The 17,776-nt window shown below is 36.3% G+C and overlaps 1 protein-coding gene across 2 annotated transcripts in view; it reads left to right on the top strand.

Moving 5' to 3' along the window:
- Positions 1 to 264: 264 nt before the first annotated feature.
- Positions 265 to 17,776, top strand: part of PSMD14 (proteasome 26S subunit, non-ATPase 14) — a 108,268-nt gene continuing 90,756 nt past the window's right edge. The window contains exons 1-4 of one of the 2 annotated variants that reach the window (XM_074215850.1): positions 265 to 416; positions 13,410 to 13,542; positions 14,358 to 14,405; positions 15,706 to 15,757. In XM_074215850.1, the coding sequence (XP_074071951.1) occupies positions 14,392 to 14,405; positions 15,706 to 15,757 (66 nt within the window). In that variant the 5' untranslated portion in view covers positions 265 to 416; positions 13,410 to 13,542; positions 14,358 to 14,391. The remainder of the gene's footprint in view (positions 417 to 13,409; positions 13,543 to 14,357; positions 14,406 to 15,705; positions 15,758 to 17,776) is intronic. The other variant, XM_074215851.1, reaches the window with a different exon arrangement.

The raw sequence follows: 17,776 nt of genomic DNA, 5'->3' as shown, positions 1-17,776 counted from the left end.
GGGGCTGGTGTTCGGGGCGCGGGCAACCGGGCTAAAACTAGGGGGGCGCCGGCTGGGGAACCCCGCTGCAGGGTCCGCTATCTCCGTGCCGGCCCGCGGCGGGAAGGGTCAGGAGGCCCAGCGGCAGGCCCCGGGCAGCGGCGCTTCCGCTTCCCCGCCCGGCTCGCTTCTGTTTAGCCCTCCCGAGCACAGGCAGCTCCCATTGGCTGATGGCGGAGCGGAAGCCGGAGGGCGGGCGGGTGAACCCGGAAGTGCTTCCCAGCCAGGGCCTGGGCGACTCTTTTGAATGGAATCGGGCTGATTCATCGTGCGTTTGGCCAGCCGGAGCTGGGGGGGCCGCTCGGAGCCTTTGGAGCCGCTGCCGCTAGCGCCTCAGCAGCCACGCGTGGGAAAGTCGCCGGGCCCCTCGGCCTCAGGTAAGGGCCGGGAGGCGGCAGCCCCGCCGGGAGCTGGCCCAGAAACCTGCTCGGTTAGGCCGCTCCCAGCCCCGGAGTTTCCTTAGTCACGTTGCCCGGTGGGAGCGGTGCAGAGTTGTGACTCGCCCCTTGGAGGGGTCGGGAGGGGAACCGGGGCCTCGAGGACCTTTAATGACGGCCCCTGGGGCTTCTTGCGTTCGTTTCTTCCTCGTTTCATTGGCTAAGTTTTGCAAAGAAGCCACAGTTTCCGGCGCCTGCCTCGTAGTGACAAAAGAGAAAAGGCGAAAGGAATAAAGACAACATCTTCCCAAGTGCCGGTCGTTTGTATTGCGAGATTCAGCTTGACCGCCGGGCTTTGTGCCATTTTTTGTCTCTAAACAGAGAACTCCGAATCCCCCCCCCCCGGCCCCCTCCCCGTTTCTTTATTCCTATAATGGAACCTCCAAAACGTTGGAACCCGCTGATTTGGAACTTGCAAGATACTCTTTATGGCAGCAAAAAGTAAAGTTAAAAACATTCATCTACCAGATAATAAGACGGTTGTGCCTTCCCCCCCCCCCCCCCACTGACAGGAAGAAATCTCATATATTTTTGCCTTTAAGATAACTTTACTGATGAAGAAATTTTCTAGTGTTATTTTGAGGCAGAAGGAAAAAGTAATCACTTTGAGAGATCGTCTAGAAAAAAATATAATTATTAAACAGATATTGGAGAAGTCTTTAGCTTCGAGCTGCTTTCTTAAGAACGCACAGAAAAAAAATAAAGATTGGGTTTAACTTGGAATTTATTTACTAATTGTCTTTACAGGGGCGGCTAGGCGGTGCAGTGGATAGAGCACCAGCCCTGGAGTCAGGAGGACCTGAGTTCAAATGCAGACTCAGACATTTAATAATTACCTAGCTGTGTGGCCTTGGGCAAGCCACTTAACCCCATTGCCTTGTCTTTACATTACTTGTCTTTACAGACAATGCAATGATATAGATAGAAACCACAAAGTATAGGAAAAAGTAAAACGGAATTAAGAGTTTCTGAGGTGAAAGGTCCTAGAAGTCATCTTATCCAATCTCCTAACCTGAAGCATTAACGTCCTTTATGGCATCTACTAAGAAATTGGATAGCGATCCATGTAAATTTTAAACCCTAATTCACTTCCTAGTTTGACATTTCCAGTTGTCTTGCCCCTTGATGAAACAGATTTATTGACCTTGAAATGTGCAAATGGGAAACTTTCAATGGAGTGAAGTTTTGGAAACTTTTCTTTAAGATGCTGCATGTAGTATTTGTGCAGGTCAGCTCAATTGAAGTGCTCCACTACTTGGCATGAAAAATTTTTGAAATCAGCCTTTGGGACAGTTTAGGACTCAAAGGTTGAAAATGAATATCAAGCAACATTTAATTTTTATTTTAAAAGTTATTTAAAATTATTTAACAATGTTCTCCGCATGCTTGATACAACTCAATTTTATTTAAGTGCATAAGTATCTTTAAAAGACTGTATCTAAGTATGATACCATCGCTGTAATTTGCACCTTATTTCTGGGAAAAAAATAACATGCCCAATGCTTCTTCTTTTCTGTGTTTACAATTATTTGTCCTCCTCAGTCCCAGCTCAATTCCTGTTTTCTCTGAAGCCTAGTCTAACTACTACAACCCATAACAATTTTTCCCTCACATGAATTCTGAGCACCTAATGTCATTTGGAACTTAACCAGGCAATACTTTATGTTAAATCTTGTATTATTACCTAACTTTGTACAGTCTTCCTATTTAGATTCAATTCAACAAGCATTTTTCTCCTACTGTGTGTAAAATTGATTGTCACTACTCTATTTTTTAAGAGCAGAATGCTTTTAGTGTCTTCCATGTGTATCTTAGCATAGCACATAGGAATTTGATATTTGTAAAATGAAAATTGTACATACTTTTGAAGAGACACCATAATGAACATCTAGACTATGCTAATCTGAATAATTGCCTTTAAGTTCCTATTTATAAAAACATTTTTAGTGGGTTCTAAGAATCCTATTTATGCCATTAATTTCGATACTTTTAATTCCCACTTGGTTTCCTTCTGTGAGAGGAAAGAATATTAGTACTATTTAAACTGAAAAATTAACTTTTTAAAATGTATCTGAAGTTTTCCTACCATAATTAAGTGAAAAGCAGAAGAAAAAAGAAATGTGATGGGAAAGTTGGATAGTTTTTTTTTCTTTCGAGTGAGGACTTCATGATTTAACTTCCTCATTTTGTTTTCAGTTTTATAAATTCCTAGAATATCAATGTCTTCCCTAGTTAAATGCAAAGCAGAATAAAAAGTCCATTCCAGAGTCATTCATAAATTTTTATTTACTCTTTTTTTCATTAGTGCCATGACTTTATTTTACAGTTAGTAACTGCAAATAAAGCCCAATACTATTAACATCTTAGAGGTAGTGTTTTAAGCAGTTATTAAATAAGTTGTAAAGGGGGGGAAGAAATGGATAAGTGTTTTGAAAGGCATTGATGTGTTTCCACTCCTAAAGGGAGTAGAGTCACTTGCTTTTTGCTTATTGTTTTTAATCAAGTATTAAGTGTCTTTTGTTGTTGTTGTTCAGTTGATTTAGTGGAGTCTGACTCTTTGTGACTCTTCGGACCATTTAAGGGGTTTTCTTGACAAAGATATTGGAATGGTTTGCCATTTCTTTCTCCAGTGCATTAAGGCAAATAGAGGATAAGTGACTTGCTCAGGATCATACTGCTAGTGAGTATCTGAGGCCAGATTTGAACTCTGGTCCTCTGAGTCTGGGTCCACAATCTATCCACTGAGCCACTTAGCTGCCTCCTGGTGGGTTAGACAAATGGGACCTACCTAAACTTGAGAGAAATTTGAAGGAATGTGATTTTCTTAGGGAATATTTGAACTGACTTGATAAATATGTTAAAAGAAAATCCAATCAAAAATGTTAAAGGAATCACAAATATGCAGCAGTGAGCTTAATATGGATTAAGAATAGGAAGGGATCTTAGTTAAAATATTCCTTAACAAGCAGTAATTAAGTGCCTGCCAAGTACTGAACTAAAGCTGGGCATCTGAAGATTAAAACACAATAGCCCTTGCCCTTAGTGAGCTTCTTTTCTTTTATTATACAGCAATATACCCAGAAAAGGAAGGAATCAAAATAGTTCTATTGTGGACACTTAAATGTTATGTGAAGGAAATCATAAGATCATAGATTTAGAACTAGCCTAGACCCCGGAAAGCCATCTAATTCAACCCCCTCTCTTTATTGGTGAGAAAACAAGCCAGAGCCTCATGTTTTCTTTTTGTTTGTTTTTTTTTAGTTACAGAAGGCAGTAAGTGATAGAACCAGAATTTGAAATCATATCCCCTGATTCTAAAGTTAGTAGTTTTTCTATTGTATTTAAAATAATATGCGGTAAACTGGAAAGGTTGGTTGGAGCCAGATTGTGAAGAACAATAATCCCTGCAGTATATTGACCAGGAGAAAGACATGATCAAATTTATGCTTTCTGAATATTAGTTTGACAGATGTGTAAAAGATGTTTTGAAGAAGGGAGAGACTTGAGACAGGGAAACCAAATAGGAAACTGCTGAAATAGACAAGGTGAGAGATAATAAGAATTTTAGTAATGTGGTGGTTGTAGAGTCGGAGAGGTAATGAATTCATGAGATGTTGTGAAGCAAAACTAAGACTTGGCATGTGATTGAAGATGAGAGAGAGAGACATACATACACACACACATACACACACACAGATACAGAGAGAGAAGAGTTGAGGGTGTTTTCAAAATTTTTAGTCTAGGCAAACAGGAATGATACCCTCAGCATAAATAGGAAAGTTTGGAAGATGAACAGGTTTGAGGAAAGGATATAATTTACTTTGATATCTTGCATTTGAAATGCATAGGAAACATCTAATTTGAAGTGTCTGCTTGGTAGTTGGTGATCAGGAACAGTACCAAGACTGGATATATAAATCTGGGAGTCATCTGGATCTTGCACAATGTCTTTGTCTTACACATATAATAAACTGAAGACCCTCAGAAAAGTCATTTGCCCAAGGGCACAGAGTAATTTAGAGCCAGACCCAGAACCAGAGCCTGTGGTTTCTGATTCCTTATGAAATCAATAGACAATAAACATTTATTGAGGTTTACTGTATGTCAGGTACATAAAGATGAATAAGAAAGATAGTTCCTGCCCTCAAGGAGTTTTCAGTCAAATTGGAAAAGACAAGACTCAAAAAAAAAAAAAAATTTAAAGAGGGAAAATTACCTGGCCAGGGCAGCATTGTGGAGAAGTTAAAAAAAGTCCAGAGTACAGCCTGGTGGGAAATGAGATATCATGGATTCTATCATGTCCCCTCTCTTAAGAGTCCATGTGAGCTTTTTCTCTGAATTTTAGTTGTGTTCCTCCCATTGTGTCCTTGTGCAGTTGATTTCTGTAACTTTTATTCAAGGTGTTTTAAAAGCATTAACGTCTTAAAAGTGTATTCAGATTTTGGGGGTATCCTTTATATATATCCCTAACACATTTCATCTTGTTATATTTGACTTCCTGTCAGTGTCATTTTGAATAAATGAAAAAATACTTAGTAAATTCATTTACTTAAATCTTTATTAGTTTTGTGTCATCTGCAGATTTGATAAATAATCCATCTATGTTTTTGTCCAAGTCACTGATTAAATATAAGGAACAAAACGAACCAGGGCCCAGGATAAAACCCTGTTGCATACACTTGGACTTCTGTCTAGATTGACAGAATTGGTACTCTTAAACAATAGTTGTTTTGAGGTGACAAATCTATTCAACCTACTTCACAAATGAAATATGGGACTCTACAGTTCTTCCAGTTCTAAAATACTATTATTTTGTTAATGCCTTTGTATAAATACAGAGCAGTTCTGTGTTTCTTAGTTCCATTTCTTTCTTTCCAGGGATGGAGTGTGGGTACATATAAGTAGTGCAGTGGAAAAGGCACAAACCAGAGGATTTGGGTTCAAATTCTGTCTCTGACATTTGCTTCCCTGAAGGAGAAATAAATATAGTGAACAATTCACTCTTGCAGAAAGATTTATTTAGGTATATTGCTTAAAATCTGACTATTGGTCTTTAGTGTATTAACTATACCTCTTAACCTAGTGTCATCAGCAGATTTGCTAAAAATGTCTTTCATGCTTCATCAGTCCAGGGGAAATAAAAGTTCATTTTTTTTAATATAGAAAGACACTAGAAATTTAAGAATAAGGAAAAGTTTCATGTAGAAGTTGTTACTTGAAAGGAGCCTGGGAATTCTGTGAGGAAGAGGAAAGGAGAGGAGTACATTCCAGGTATAGAGAAAAACCTTTGCAATGGCATGGAAACAGGAGATTAGGGGAGTTTGAGTTAGGAGCAGTAAGAACTGTAGTTGTTTGATTGATCTATAGTGTATAAAAGGATATTGCTATATAGCATGTGACTAGATTGTTAGACTTTAAATGTCATTTAGAAGATTTTATACTTGATACTAGATCAAATAATAAGCTTATGAATAATATAATTAATAATAATAGGGAGCCACTAGTATTTATTGAGTCAGAATTTCACTTTAATGCAATCTGTTTGATAGTTTTATGGAAGAAGATGAGGTAGGTAAGAGGTGAATAGATAGGAGGGATTACCTCATTTATTTTCAGTCTTTCTGCCTACTGGATTTTTACTGCTTAGACATATACCCTTATCTCCTTCATCATCAAAACATCCTCACTTGATAGTTCTATCCTTCTTACCATCTGTTATCTCTTCTGTCCTTTGTGGTTGAACTCCTTGAAAAGTACATCTACAAGAGGTATCTCCACTTTCTGTCCTCTCACTTTTTAACCCCTTGAAATCCTGCTTCCCACTATCATGCCACTGAAATTGCTCTTAATTGCCAAATCCAATGGCCTTTCCTCAATCTCCTTGACCTCTCTACAGCCTTTGACACTGTTGATCCTTTCTCCTCCTTTTTCTCTAGGTTTTCTGGATACTACTCTCTGCTGGTTTTCTTCCTCCCTCAGATCACGCATATTCTCTCTCTCTCTTGTGCTGGATTTTCCTCCATATCATGCCCTCTTAACTGTAAGTGTCCCTGGATCCTCCTCTTTTCTTTAATATTAGTGATCTTATTAACTCCCATGGATTTAATTACTATCTTTTTGGTAATTATTCTCAAATCTACCTATTTAGCTCTAATATCTCTATCTCCAGCTCAATTTACAGATGAGATACTGAGACAAACACAAAGACAAACAGCCTTTCCCAAATTCGTTCCAGCTGCTAAGTATCCGAGGCCAGATTTAGATTCTTGAAAGTGAATGATCCACTGAACCATCTAGGCTGCCCCAACATCTCTGTTGACCTCCAATCTCACAACTCTTAACTGCCTTTCAGACATATAAACTCAGCATATTCAAAGCTGAACTCAACTTTCCCCCTAAATCTTCCTTCATCTTGTCTTTCCCTATTACATTACTGTAGAAAGAAACACCATCTTCCCAGTCCCTCACACTGGCAGGCATTATTCTGGATTTCTAATTATCTCTAACCAGCAGCTCCCCACCTCCAGTCTGTTGCCAAGGTCTATTGATTTTGCCTTTGCAATGATTCAAATATTCTCCCTTCTTTCCTCTGACCCTCAACTGTAAAGTAACCCTTAAGCTTCACACTTGAACTATTGCAATAGCTGCTGGTAGATCTGCTTACACACTTAGATTTATCCTCCATTGATTCACCAAAGTGATTTTTTCCTAAGTCAGAAGTCCGTGTCAACCTTCTACTCAATAGACTCTAGAGACTCCCTTTCATCTTCAAGATCGGTACAGAACTGTTTGTTTGATATTTAAAACTCTTCTTGAGTTAGCCTTTTCTAATTTTTATGTTTGTCTTATACCTCTGTATACTCTTCAGTCCAGTGACATTGGCTTTCTTGCTGCTCCTGGAGAAGATACTTAATCTCTTTTTTCAAAATGTTTTCTCTGTCTCCTCTTTCTGGAATGCTCTCTGTCCTTATTACCCAGTGGTTTTTCTAGCTTTTTTTTAAGTCCTAACTAAATTCCATCTTCTACAGGAAACCTTTCCCAACCCTTCTTAATCCTATTGCCTTCTCTCACTTAATTATTTCCTATTTATCCTTTAGATATGTTTGCATGTTGCCTCCTTTATTAGTTTGGGAGCTCCTCTTTTCTCTCTTTTTTTTTGTAACTCCAGTTCTTAGTATATAGCCCACGATTGACTGATAGATGAAGACTAGAGACAAGAATTTAGGAGGATACTGTAATAGGGCAGTCAAAAGATGATGAGGGGTGGTTGGCAATGAAATACCAATGATGCACCATGCTGTGAGCTTAAAAATGATGTCTCTCATCCATTTGTATCTGAGAGTCTGATTATGTTTATATAAATGATTCTTCCATCATATTGTTTTGAGAGAAACAGAGTAACCAGTTTGATTGACTTGAGACCAGAAAGAGAAATTGTGGTTAAGATGTAAAGGACTAAAATAGAGAAACTGCTCCTGGAATAGGGCAGTGTCTGGTCATGTGAATACTCGGGTTGTTGTGTGAATGGAACTTGGACCATAGTGCTAAGAGAAAGGTGACAACTTGAACCAAAGTGCAGACTTTTTGACAGGAGAGAAAGGAAAGATATGAGGGAGATACTGTGAAGGTGGATATAGTGAGGCTATATAGGATGGGAGAAGGCAAACAGCGGAGGAGATCATAGAGACTGTGTCAACCTTGTAGACTTTTTCTTAAAATTTTTTTTCTTTTATTTAAGACAGTGGGGTTAAGTGAGTTGCCCAAGGTCACATAGCTAGGTACTTATTAAGTATCTGAGGCCAAATTTGAACTCAGGTCCTTCTTACTGCAGGGCCAGTGCTCTATCCACTGTATCATTAGCTGCCCTGAGATTCTTGATAGTAATAGAAAATTTGGTAGAAGATTATGTTTGGGCTTGTTGAGTTTGAGATGTCCCTGGGACAGTGATGATATTTGGTACTCTCCTCTTGTCCCCTTACCCCTTAGAGGTAGTCAGAAGCAATTATTGAGCACCTCCTATGACCAGACCTTGTACTAGGGATTAGGAACATAGACATACAAATGTTTTTAAAATCCCAATTCCCAAAGAGAGAATTGCATTCTTAGAGAGAATACAATGTTCTGCAAATCTGATAGTCTATTCAGAATAAATAGGAAATAGATATAAGGCAGCTAGGGAAGTAGATCTCTAGTAGTTACAGTAGTCAGGAACAGTTTTAGTAAAAAGTGAGGCTTGAACTATATCTTGAAGGAAAATTGTGGAGGTGGAAGTATAGGCATAAGAAATGAACAGTGCAAAGACTCTGAGATGGGAATTGGAGTGTTAAGTAACACTTGAGGAACAAAAAGAGATCAATTGATCTGTACTCTACAGTGTGTAAAGAGGAATAATGTAAAGGGCTAGAAAGCTAGATTATGGTCAAGAAATGAAGGGTTTTAAAAACAAAACATGAATTCTGATTTTATCCCAGCAGCTGTAGGGAACCACAGTAAATATTGACTTGATCAAATTTATGCCTAAGAAATAGACTTTGTCATATGCTTGGAAGCTGGATTGCAGTGGGGAGACAGTTGAGGCAAGGAAACTAATTAGGAGGATATTGCAAAAATCCAAATGAAAAGTAATGAGGGCCTGAACTAAAGTGGTGGCTTTGTGACTAGAGAATAATTCATAGATTTGATAGTGTAGAGGTAAAAACAGTAAGATTTAGCAGCTATTTGGAATATGGAGAAGTGGGGACTTGAATAACACTGAGGTTATGAATTTGAGGCTAGATGAATAGGGACAGAAAGAGGGACCTTACCGATATGACCAGAAAGGAAAATGATCAATGTTGGAAGGGATGTGGGAAATCTGGGACACTAATACATTGTTGGTGGAACTGTGAACTCATCCATCCTTTCTGGAGAGCAATTTGGAATTATGCCCAAAGGGCAACAAAAATGTGCATACTCTTTGATTCAGCAGTTCTACTACTGTCTATACCCTGAAGAGATGATGGAAAAAAAGGTAAAAACATCACTTGTACAAAAAAATATTCATGGCAGCCAGTTTGTGGTGGCAAAGAATTGGAAATTAAGTGAATGTCCTGCAATTGGGGAATGCTGTTATGTGTTAGAACACTATTGTTCTATTAGAAACCAGGAGGGATGGGAATTCAGGGAAGCCTGGAAGGATTTGCATGAACTGATGCTGAGCGAGATGAGCAGAACCAGGAAAACATTACATACCAGCAACTTGGGGGTGATGATCAACCTTGATGCACTTGCTCATTCCATCAGTGCAACAATCAAAGACAGTTTTGGGCTATCTGCAATGGAGATATACCATTTGTATCCTGAGAAAGAAATGTGGAATTTGAACAAAGACCAAAGACTATTACCTTCATTTTCAGTGGGGGGGGGGGGGAGAAACGTTATCTTTATGTAATGTTGCTGTTTCTTATACCTTATTTTTCTTTGTTAAGGATATAATTTCTCTCTCATCACATTCAACTTAGATCAGTGTATACCATGGAAACAATGTAAAGACTAACAGACTGCCTTCTATAGGGGGGTGAGGGGGAGGGAGGGAAGCAAGAATAGAGGAAAAATTGTAAAACTCAAAATAAATAAAATCTTTCTAAAATCAAAAAAAGGAAAAGAAAGAGGGACCTTACATATAGGGATAAGTTTAAGATAAAAGATTACAAGTTTTATTTTGTACATGTTGATTTTGAGATGTCCAAGGATATCTATATTGAAATGTCCAAAGGTGATGTCTGTAAATCATCTGGGAACAATTAACTGAACCACTAGGAAGGATGACATTGGCAAGGGAGAGATTGTAGAGAGAGAAGAGGACCTAAGTCAGAGAAAGTGACTGAGGAGGAAAGATATGGGAAAATACAGAGAGGACAGAATATTCAGCAATGTCAGATATTGCAGAGACAAGTCAAGAAAGAATGAGAATTGAGAAAAAGAACATCAGGTTTGATAATAAGATTTTAAAGAACAGTTTCATTTGAGTGGTAAGATTAGAAGACAAATTTCAGCAGTCAGGTTGAGGAGTGACAGAAGAGGAAGTGGAACCAAGGAGTGTGGACAGATTCCCCCCCCCCCCCCCCCCCCCCCAAGAGTTTAAATGAGAAAGGGGAAAAAAAATCTGGTGAATGATAACTTGAATAGATGATAGAATCCAACAAAAGTTTTTGGGAGATTCTGTACAGGTTTGAAGGTAGTAAGGAAGGAATTGTTAGTTAGGGAAAGGTTGAGGGGGCATAATTGAAGAGGCAATTTGCTGGAGAAGACTGATGAGCATAGGATCAAGGATCTAGTGTATTAACCTGGGAAGGAAAAGGGCCATCATTGGGGCTAAGAGGGGAGAGAGCAGGGAGAAAGGGAGGTTATGGCAAATATCCTCACTTTTCTCAGTAAAATAAAAAGCAGGGTCCTCAGTAGAGAGATTGAGGAAAGATAAAGGAGATGAGGAGAAAATTGAAAATTTGGAATAGCTTCTGTTCAGAATGAGAGAATCAACATGAAAATTACCAACTTATACGTGATCACTTTGGTATTTGGAAGATAAAGTCATCAAACCAGAATTTAGTTAGAGAACACAGAACAGGGAGGAAGAGACAACAGAAGAAAGTTACGAAGGTTTAGTCAGAGAAGAATAAGAACTTTGAGAACTTGAGACAAGGAAATTAATTAGGAAGGCATTGCAAAAGTTTAGATGAGAAATAATAAAGGAAAGGTTTTAAAGGTGTGTTAAATAGTGACATGTGAAATAGAGAAATCAAAGAAGATAGATGTTGTGGATTCTATTCAGTGCAAGTCTAGAAAAGGGTCTGCTGTGATACAACTGATGATATCAAGGTAGGATGGAGGGGAAAATGAACCTCCTAGGACTTAATTCACTATATAAAAATTAGAACATTTACAGGATCTTGGTGGTTCTCTTACCCAGTGGTTTGGTGAAAACTATGGAAGACAATTATACTGAAATACATTTATTAAAAGCTACAACAACCCTCTCTTACCTTTCTTCCCCTCTTCATCTCTTCTCCTGTAATCAGTATTACTAATATTGACTTGGAATTAAGATGGTCTCCATTCTTGCTACCAAAACTACAGATAAGGGGTAGTTCTCACATATGCTAAGATATAACTCTGAATTACAAAACAAAAATGTTTTAAATGATTTGGGATGGAAAAGAGACTTACCTGTTTCAACAAAGGTCAGTATTCAGATAAAAACTCCCTCTTCCCACAGTGCATTTTTATGAAATATCTAATCAGAATCATTTAATGACTGCAGTGGGTAGATGTTACTTTCTATCTTTCCTAGTTTTTTTTTATTATGAGCATATAAAAGAAGTATGTGATTGGACTTTGAAAGTATGGTAACAAACTTGTCAATTAAATTTGACTTGTTGCCATTTATGTTTTCTTTGTTTACATTACTGATAGTCAGGTCTTCTAATTGGTTTAATCTCCCATATTTAGTATGTTCTGACTTCTCATCTCTGCCTCAGGACTTCCTTCAGCATTGGAAAATCTGGTTTTGATAAAACTCTGTGGGGTTCAAATCAAGCTACTTGACCAAAACTTAAATTGAAGATAGTCTGGTTAATTGGACAACAAAAGGTCTCAACCCAAGACTCACTTGGTTATTGTTTGGACTGTGGTTTTTTTTTTTTGTTTGTTTGTTTTGTTGGGTCTTTTTTGGTCCTTCATTTTTGAAGAAGACTGTGACATCAGGGTGGTCATGCCATGACAAGCACATGAATTGGATTTGAATGAGGGGGTACTTGCTAAGTCACTAGCCTCTCTTTCTCCTCCAGAGCCATCTGGGTCCAGTGGCCAGATATGAATCAGGAGAACTGGAGATGACCCTAGTTTTGAGGCAATCAGGGTTAAGTGACTTGCCCAATTTCACATAGCTAGTAAGAGTCAAGTGTCTGAGACTGGACTCCAACTCCCATCCTCCTAACTCCAAGGCCAGTGCTCTATCCACTGAGCCACCTTGGCACAGACATTTTACTTGAAACCAGGGTCATCCCCAGTCATCCTGATCCATATCTGACCACTGGACCTAGATGGTTCTGGAGGAGAAAGTGAGGCTGATGGCTTAGCACAGTACCCCCTCACTCTCAGACAATTCATATGTTTGTCATGGCATCAGCTCCCTGATGTTATGGTCTTCTTTGAGAGTGAAGGACAAATATTATTATTAGTTGAGTATGTCAGAGTTGTCAGACTCACTGGTCTGCTCAACTTCTAAATGCAACTGAACTAGATTAAAATGTAGTTGGGAAATATTTAGCAAAATAGATAAAAATACAGAACAGCAGAGATAATGTCTGTAGTTTTCTGAGTTATGTGATCTTCAGGGATCCATTTCTGTTTGAGTTTGACACCATTGGTATACATTGGTTTTTTTGATTCTGCCCTCTTCTATCTTAAAATTCATTTAAGATAATAAAAAACATTGTTTTTTATACATATTTATTTATTTTAATACACAGTCTTCTGACTAATGTAAAACTATAGTCTTAAAAAGATTTTTTTCTGGCCTGGACTGGCAACCAATGATATAATTTTGTTTCTGTAGAAAAGTACTTTGCAAATTCTAAAAAAAAAATTATGAAATTGACCTTTGAAACAAAAATTATCTGTTGTCTGTGAATTTCTTTTACTCTGATAAGCATTGAGCCTGTGGACACATAGAATTCTCTGTATTGAGGCAAAACACCTAGAGGGGAGGGAGAACTATTTAAATGGAATGTAGTGATTCTGACATTCAGTGATTGGGAAAAGATGCTGAGAAATTAACTTCTAGTGGTGTTGTAGTGTTCAGAAACTCGGGGCAAAACCTTTTGGTTTTTGTTTTGCTTGTTTAATCTTCATAATTGTCATGGTTATCTCCCCCCCTTTTTTTTTAAAATCTAGGAAAAAGAAGAGAAAAAGGGATACTTGGGAAAGTTATACTTCAAAATTGCTACAAGGATCAAGAGTTTGAACTAAGAAGAATTTTTGTCACATTCAACAAATTAGAGCCTGAAATATTGTAGTTAGTGATCAGGTGAGAAAGAAAAATATGCTTCACTTACCTGTTGTTTTTTTTTTTCTCCAGATAACAAGGACCTGGGTTTGGAATATAGATAGATAGATAGATAGATAGATAGATAGATAGATAGATAGTGCTTTTCTGCCCTATAAATTCCAAATTGCTTGTGCTGAATAATAATCCATATTTATAAAGTAGGTAAAGTAGGTAAATGAACAGTTTGAAAATCAGCATTGATATTTCAACATATTTAAAATATTACTTCTGTTAACTTTTAAATAGTGTCTTTAAATGATTTTTCAACATTTTATAAATTTTTTTGTATTTAATATCAATATTAGAACAATTTGTAGGGAAAATTTTCTTGATTTATCTCTATATAGATCTGTTCTTTAGAAATGGTTTATTTAGTTTGTATAATATATTTTCCCACTGACTGAAAAACACAATTTTACTAAAAACATTAATTTCATTGGCCAGATTTTCTTTCCCTCTGCTTCTTATATTGCTCTGGAAACCTGTATTAAATTTTTGAGAGCTATAAAGCACAAAAAGATAAATTAGAATCATTAGAGATGAACATATTAAATATTTATTAATTAGTTTTTTCTTATCCATGTCTTTTGGTTCTTAAAATTTTAATCGTCAAGGTTGTGTTTAGAAAAAGAATTCTTGTTTTGAGTTTATTTGATATGCTGAGAACATTTTTTTCCTTGTTGAGGAAATATTGAAATAGAGAAATATTTACCAATCTACTTAGTTTTTACTATTTATACTCTTATACTTTTTTAATATTCTTATGAGCATATAAATGGTCTATGTAATCATAGGAATCTTCAAGAAAGCAAGGTTGGCTACTAACAGATGAAAATTGTAAGGTATATGTATTTTTGTTTTAGAATTTCTTTGGAAGCAAACTGCATTAAGCGCTACTGTATCATTTTTTTAAATTAAGCAGTTATTAAGTTTAAGGGAAACTTTTAAAAGTTATTCAGTAATTGACATTTTCAGTATGGTTCAATATGTATGTTAACAAACAGTTTTTAATGGTATTATGATTGCAGCACTTTACTGGATTTCAGTGTCTTTGACAGTTTCAATTGGTAAAACAATATCCTGCTAAGATAGTCATTTTGCTTAGGATTATTTCCAGTAACAGACTTTGGAGGGACAGAGGAGTTCTTGAAAGGTGGTAGCCATTTTGAAAAATATTATTTAGGGAAATCAGTGTTTTAGGTTATGCAAGGGTTAGATACTCTTTTTTAAGTATTGAGAATGTTAATTATGTGGTCATTGAGACTGTGTAAATTAAATATACATACATTTAGAAACAGGCACACGTACACAGAATTTTGTTTGATGCTCTAGCTATTCTTCCTGAGCTCTTCATAGTCATAGGAATTATTTCTGTATCTTTATTCCAATACACCAAAATAAATAAGTTAAATCATTTTTAAATTTAGTGATTCATAATTATAACACTTAATAGTTTAACATTTCCTGAATGAAGAAGGTACATTTCCCTATATTTGCTCCCCAATCTCTGAAATAAATGAAATTTCTGTGGAGCTTCTAGAACATTAACTGAATGCATTTAATGTTTACTTTATAGTATTTCTTTTTAGTATAATGAGTTCATTAAAGAAAGCTTTTGATGCTAATTCAGAGATCCATAATCTGCTCACAATGTCTTTCACATGTAGTTTTGATGATAACTGACAAGCTGTAAGTTAATTAGCACAGAACTTACTAATGAGGATGTTAAAATTTAATTTAAAAGTGAGGATTCTTATTTGTACACTCTGGACAAATTGACGCAAACTCAATCATATACATGGTAAGTATTTCAGGCACTTCTCTTGTTCAGGTACTGTTATCTGATAACAATAAGAAAATATAATTAACTTGATAGCAAAGTTTTGAAAACTATGCTAAGATTGCTTGTCTTTAAAACTGGGGATAACCCAAAACCAAAGCAGTAAAATAAGGTCTGTTAATTAGCGTAGAAGACAGCTTCTTGAATTAATATGTGGTGTTAATTAACAGGAAGTCTGATGTTGTGTTGTAATTACCACCAATATTTTTGACATACTGAGTGACTGAAGGTGAATTATATAGATAGCAATTGAGTAAACACTTTTGTGCTTAGGAACGTTTTCCTTTGTTTCTGTTTTCTAGAAATATGGACAGACTACTTCGACTTGGAGGAGGTATGCCTGGGCTTGGCCAGGTTAGTATACAGTTTCTCAGTGTATCTTTCAACATTAAAAAAAGATAAAACTATTTTCTGAGTTTCTAGAAATAAAAGAAATCTCAGAAAAATGACCCCACAGATGACCCTTATAGCTTTAGTGCTATCTTGCTACACTAAAGGTATATGGAGAGCACAGTTATCTTAATTGATATTCTGCCCTAGGAATAATAATGTTAACTACTTGTTTTCATTTAGTATTTTGAGACATATAAGATTTTTAAATTTGCTTTTTATTAAAAGTCTAGTTTGCTTGAATACATTTTTTATTTAAAACCATAAATTTTGTTGGTTATATATGCAAAATTAAATACCATTACTGTTAGCAGTAATCTAAAAGCAATCATCAAAATTAGTTATGTGTAAAAAGTCCTGTGTTGTCAGCTACCATGTGCCTTGTATATAATAGGTGCAAAATAAAAGATTACTTTTTTTAAAAGTACATGATGATATGTCTTTTTTCTTTTAATATTTTTTGTAGAAATGATTTCTTTTACATTAGGTGATTATCTATTAAGTAAGGTTCTAAAGATATTCTTTGTTTAATACAATTGATATGGAAGGAAGCAGTGTGTTCCTATTCTGTCTTCTGAAACCAGTGAAGATCCTCTTTTCTGAACTCTGTGTTGAATATTTTGAAGCAGCTGAAGTCTAGTATAAAAAGTAATGGAGTTTTAGCCAAAGGAATTGGAGTCTGCCAATTCATATTAGCTCACTTATTATTAGCAGTATATTTTTTGACCGCCTTTCTGCCAGTTTCATCATCTTAGTGATCCTGTTCTTTCTGACTTTATAGGATTAGTGGAAGGATCAAATAAGAGAAAAAAATATAAAGCACTTTGCAAACTGTTAAAGAATTATTTTTAAAGTCAGCTGTCATTCATCTACTCCAATATTCTATGCATCTCTTTATGTTCCTTTCTAATTTTCCATTTCTGTAGAAATGTGGTTAGTTAATACATAGTTGACCCTAGTGATAATTTAGACCAATAACTTCACTATGTAGAAAATTGACGGTCTATTTTTAATATCCCATTTTTGTTATTTCCTTAGTCATTAGCATCCTTCTAATTCAGTATTTCCATAGGATGTTACCAATTTTATCATTCAGATATTTGTTATAAGAACTAAGATCTTTGATGTGTATAAGTTGAAGGTTTTTGATATTGTGCTGTTTAAGGTATTTAGTTTTATAGTTTGTGTGTATATATTCATTCATTAGCTAGATGGCCAAAATTCTATTTTGGTTCAAAATTATTTCATATTTCTTTAGAGAGCTAAAAATCTCTTCCTGATAGTTTATTGCATCCTGGAGCAGTCTTCAGTTATTTTTAGTTTCTTTTTCTTAAGCAATTTTGAGTATTTCTCATGTTTCTTTGCTGCCAAACTGCTTCATGACTCTTCATTTTTCTAACATCTGCGTAGTCTAATCCTTCAGACTTATGCCTCCTCAGGCCTTTCTGAACTTGACGCCTACCGAAGCTGTTTTGAGATACATGGTATACTTTCCAGATGTCTTCTAGAATTGCCTGAATTTGATTTGAAATTAATCATAAAAGTATATAAAGATTTAAAAAAACCTTAATATTATAAGCAACAGTTTGTAGTATGTATATATTTCTTGAAGAAACTGAGACCTGGAGAGATTTAATTATCTGAGCCCACAGCTGGATTTTGAACCCAGGTCTGTAATGTCATGTGTAAGAAATCTTATGGAACAACCGAGTTAGGAGTCCAGTAGATAAGTCCTAGGGAGAAATTTCCTCAGACATAAGTGTTATGAGTTATTTAGCTAGTATGTATCTGAGGCAGGACTTTTACCCAGATCTTTCTAATGTCTATTCCAAGTACTCTTACTTGCTACAACCTTGTTCAGATTTTAAAAATAAACAATTGATTTTTATGTAGAACTTCATATCATTTCCCTTGTTGGAGGAACAGTTGTTACTCTTTAGACAGATGACTGAACTTATGTGACTTACCCAAGGTTACAGTTCC

This window comes from Macrotis lagotis, chromosome 1 (genome assembly GCF_037893015.1).
Source record: "Macrotis lagotis isolate mMagLag1 chromosome 1, bilby.v1.9.chrom.fasta, whole genome shotgun sequence".
Taxonomy (NCBI): Eukaryota; Metazoa; Chordata; class Mammalia; order Peramelemorphia; family Peramelidae; genus Macrotis; species Macrotis lagotis.
The sequence above is the reverse complement of the archived record's forward strand: the minus strand, read 5'-3'. Positions and strand labels throughout refer to the sequence as shown.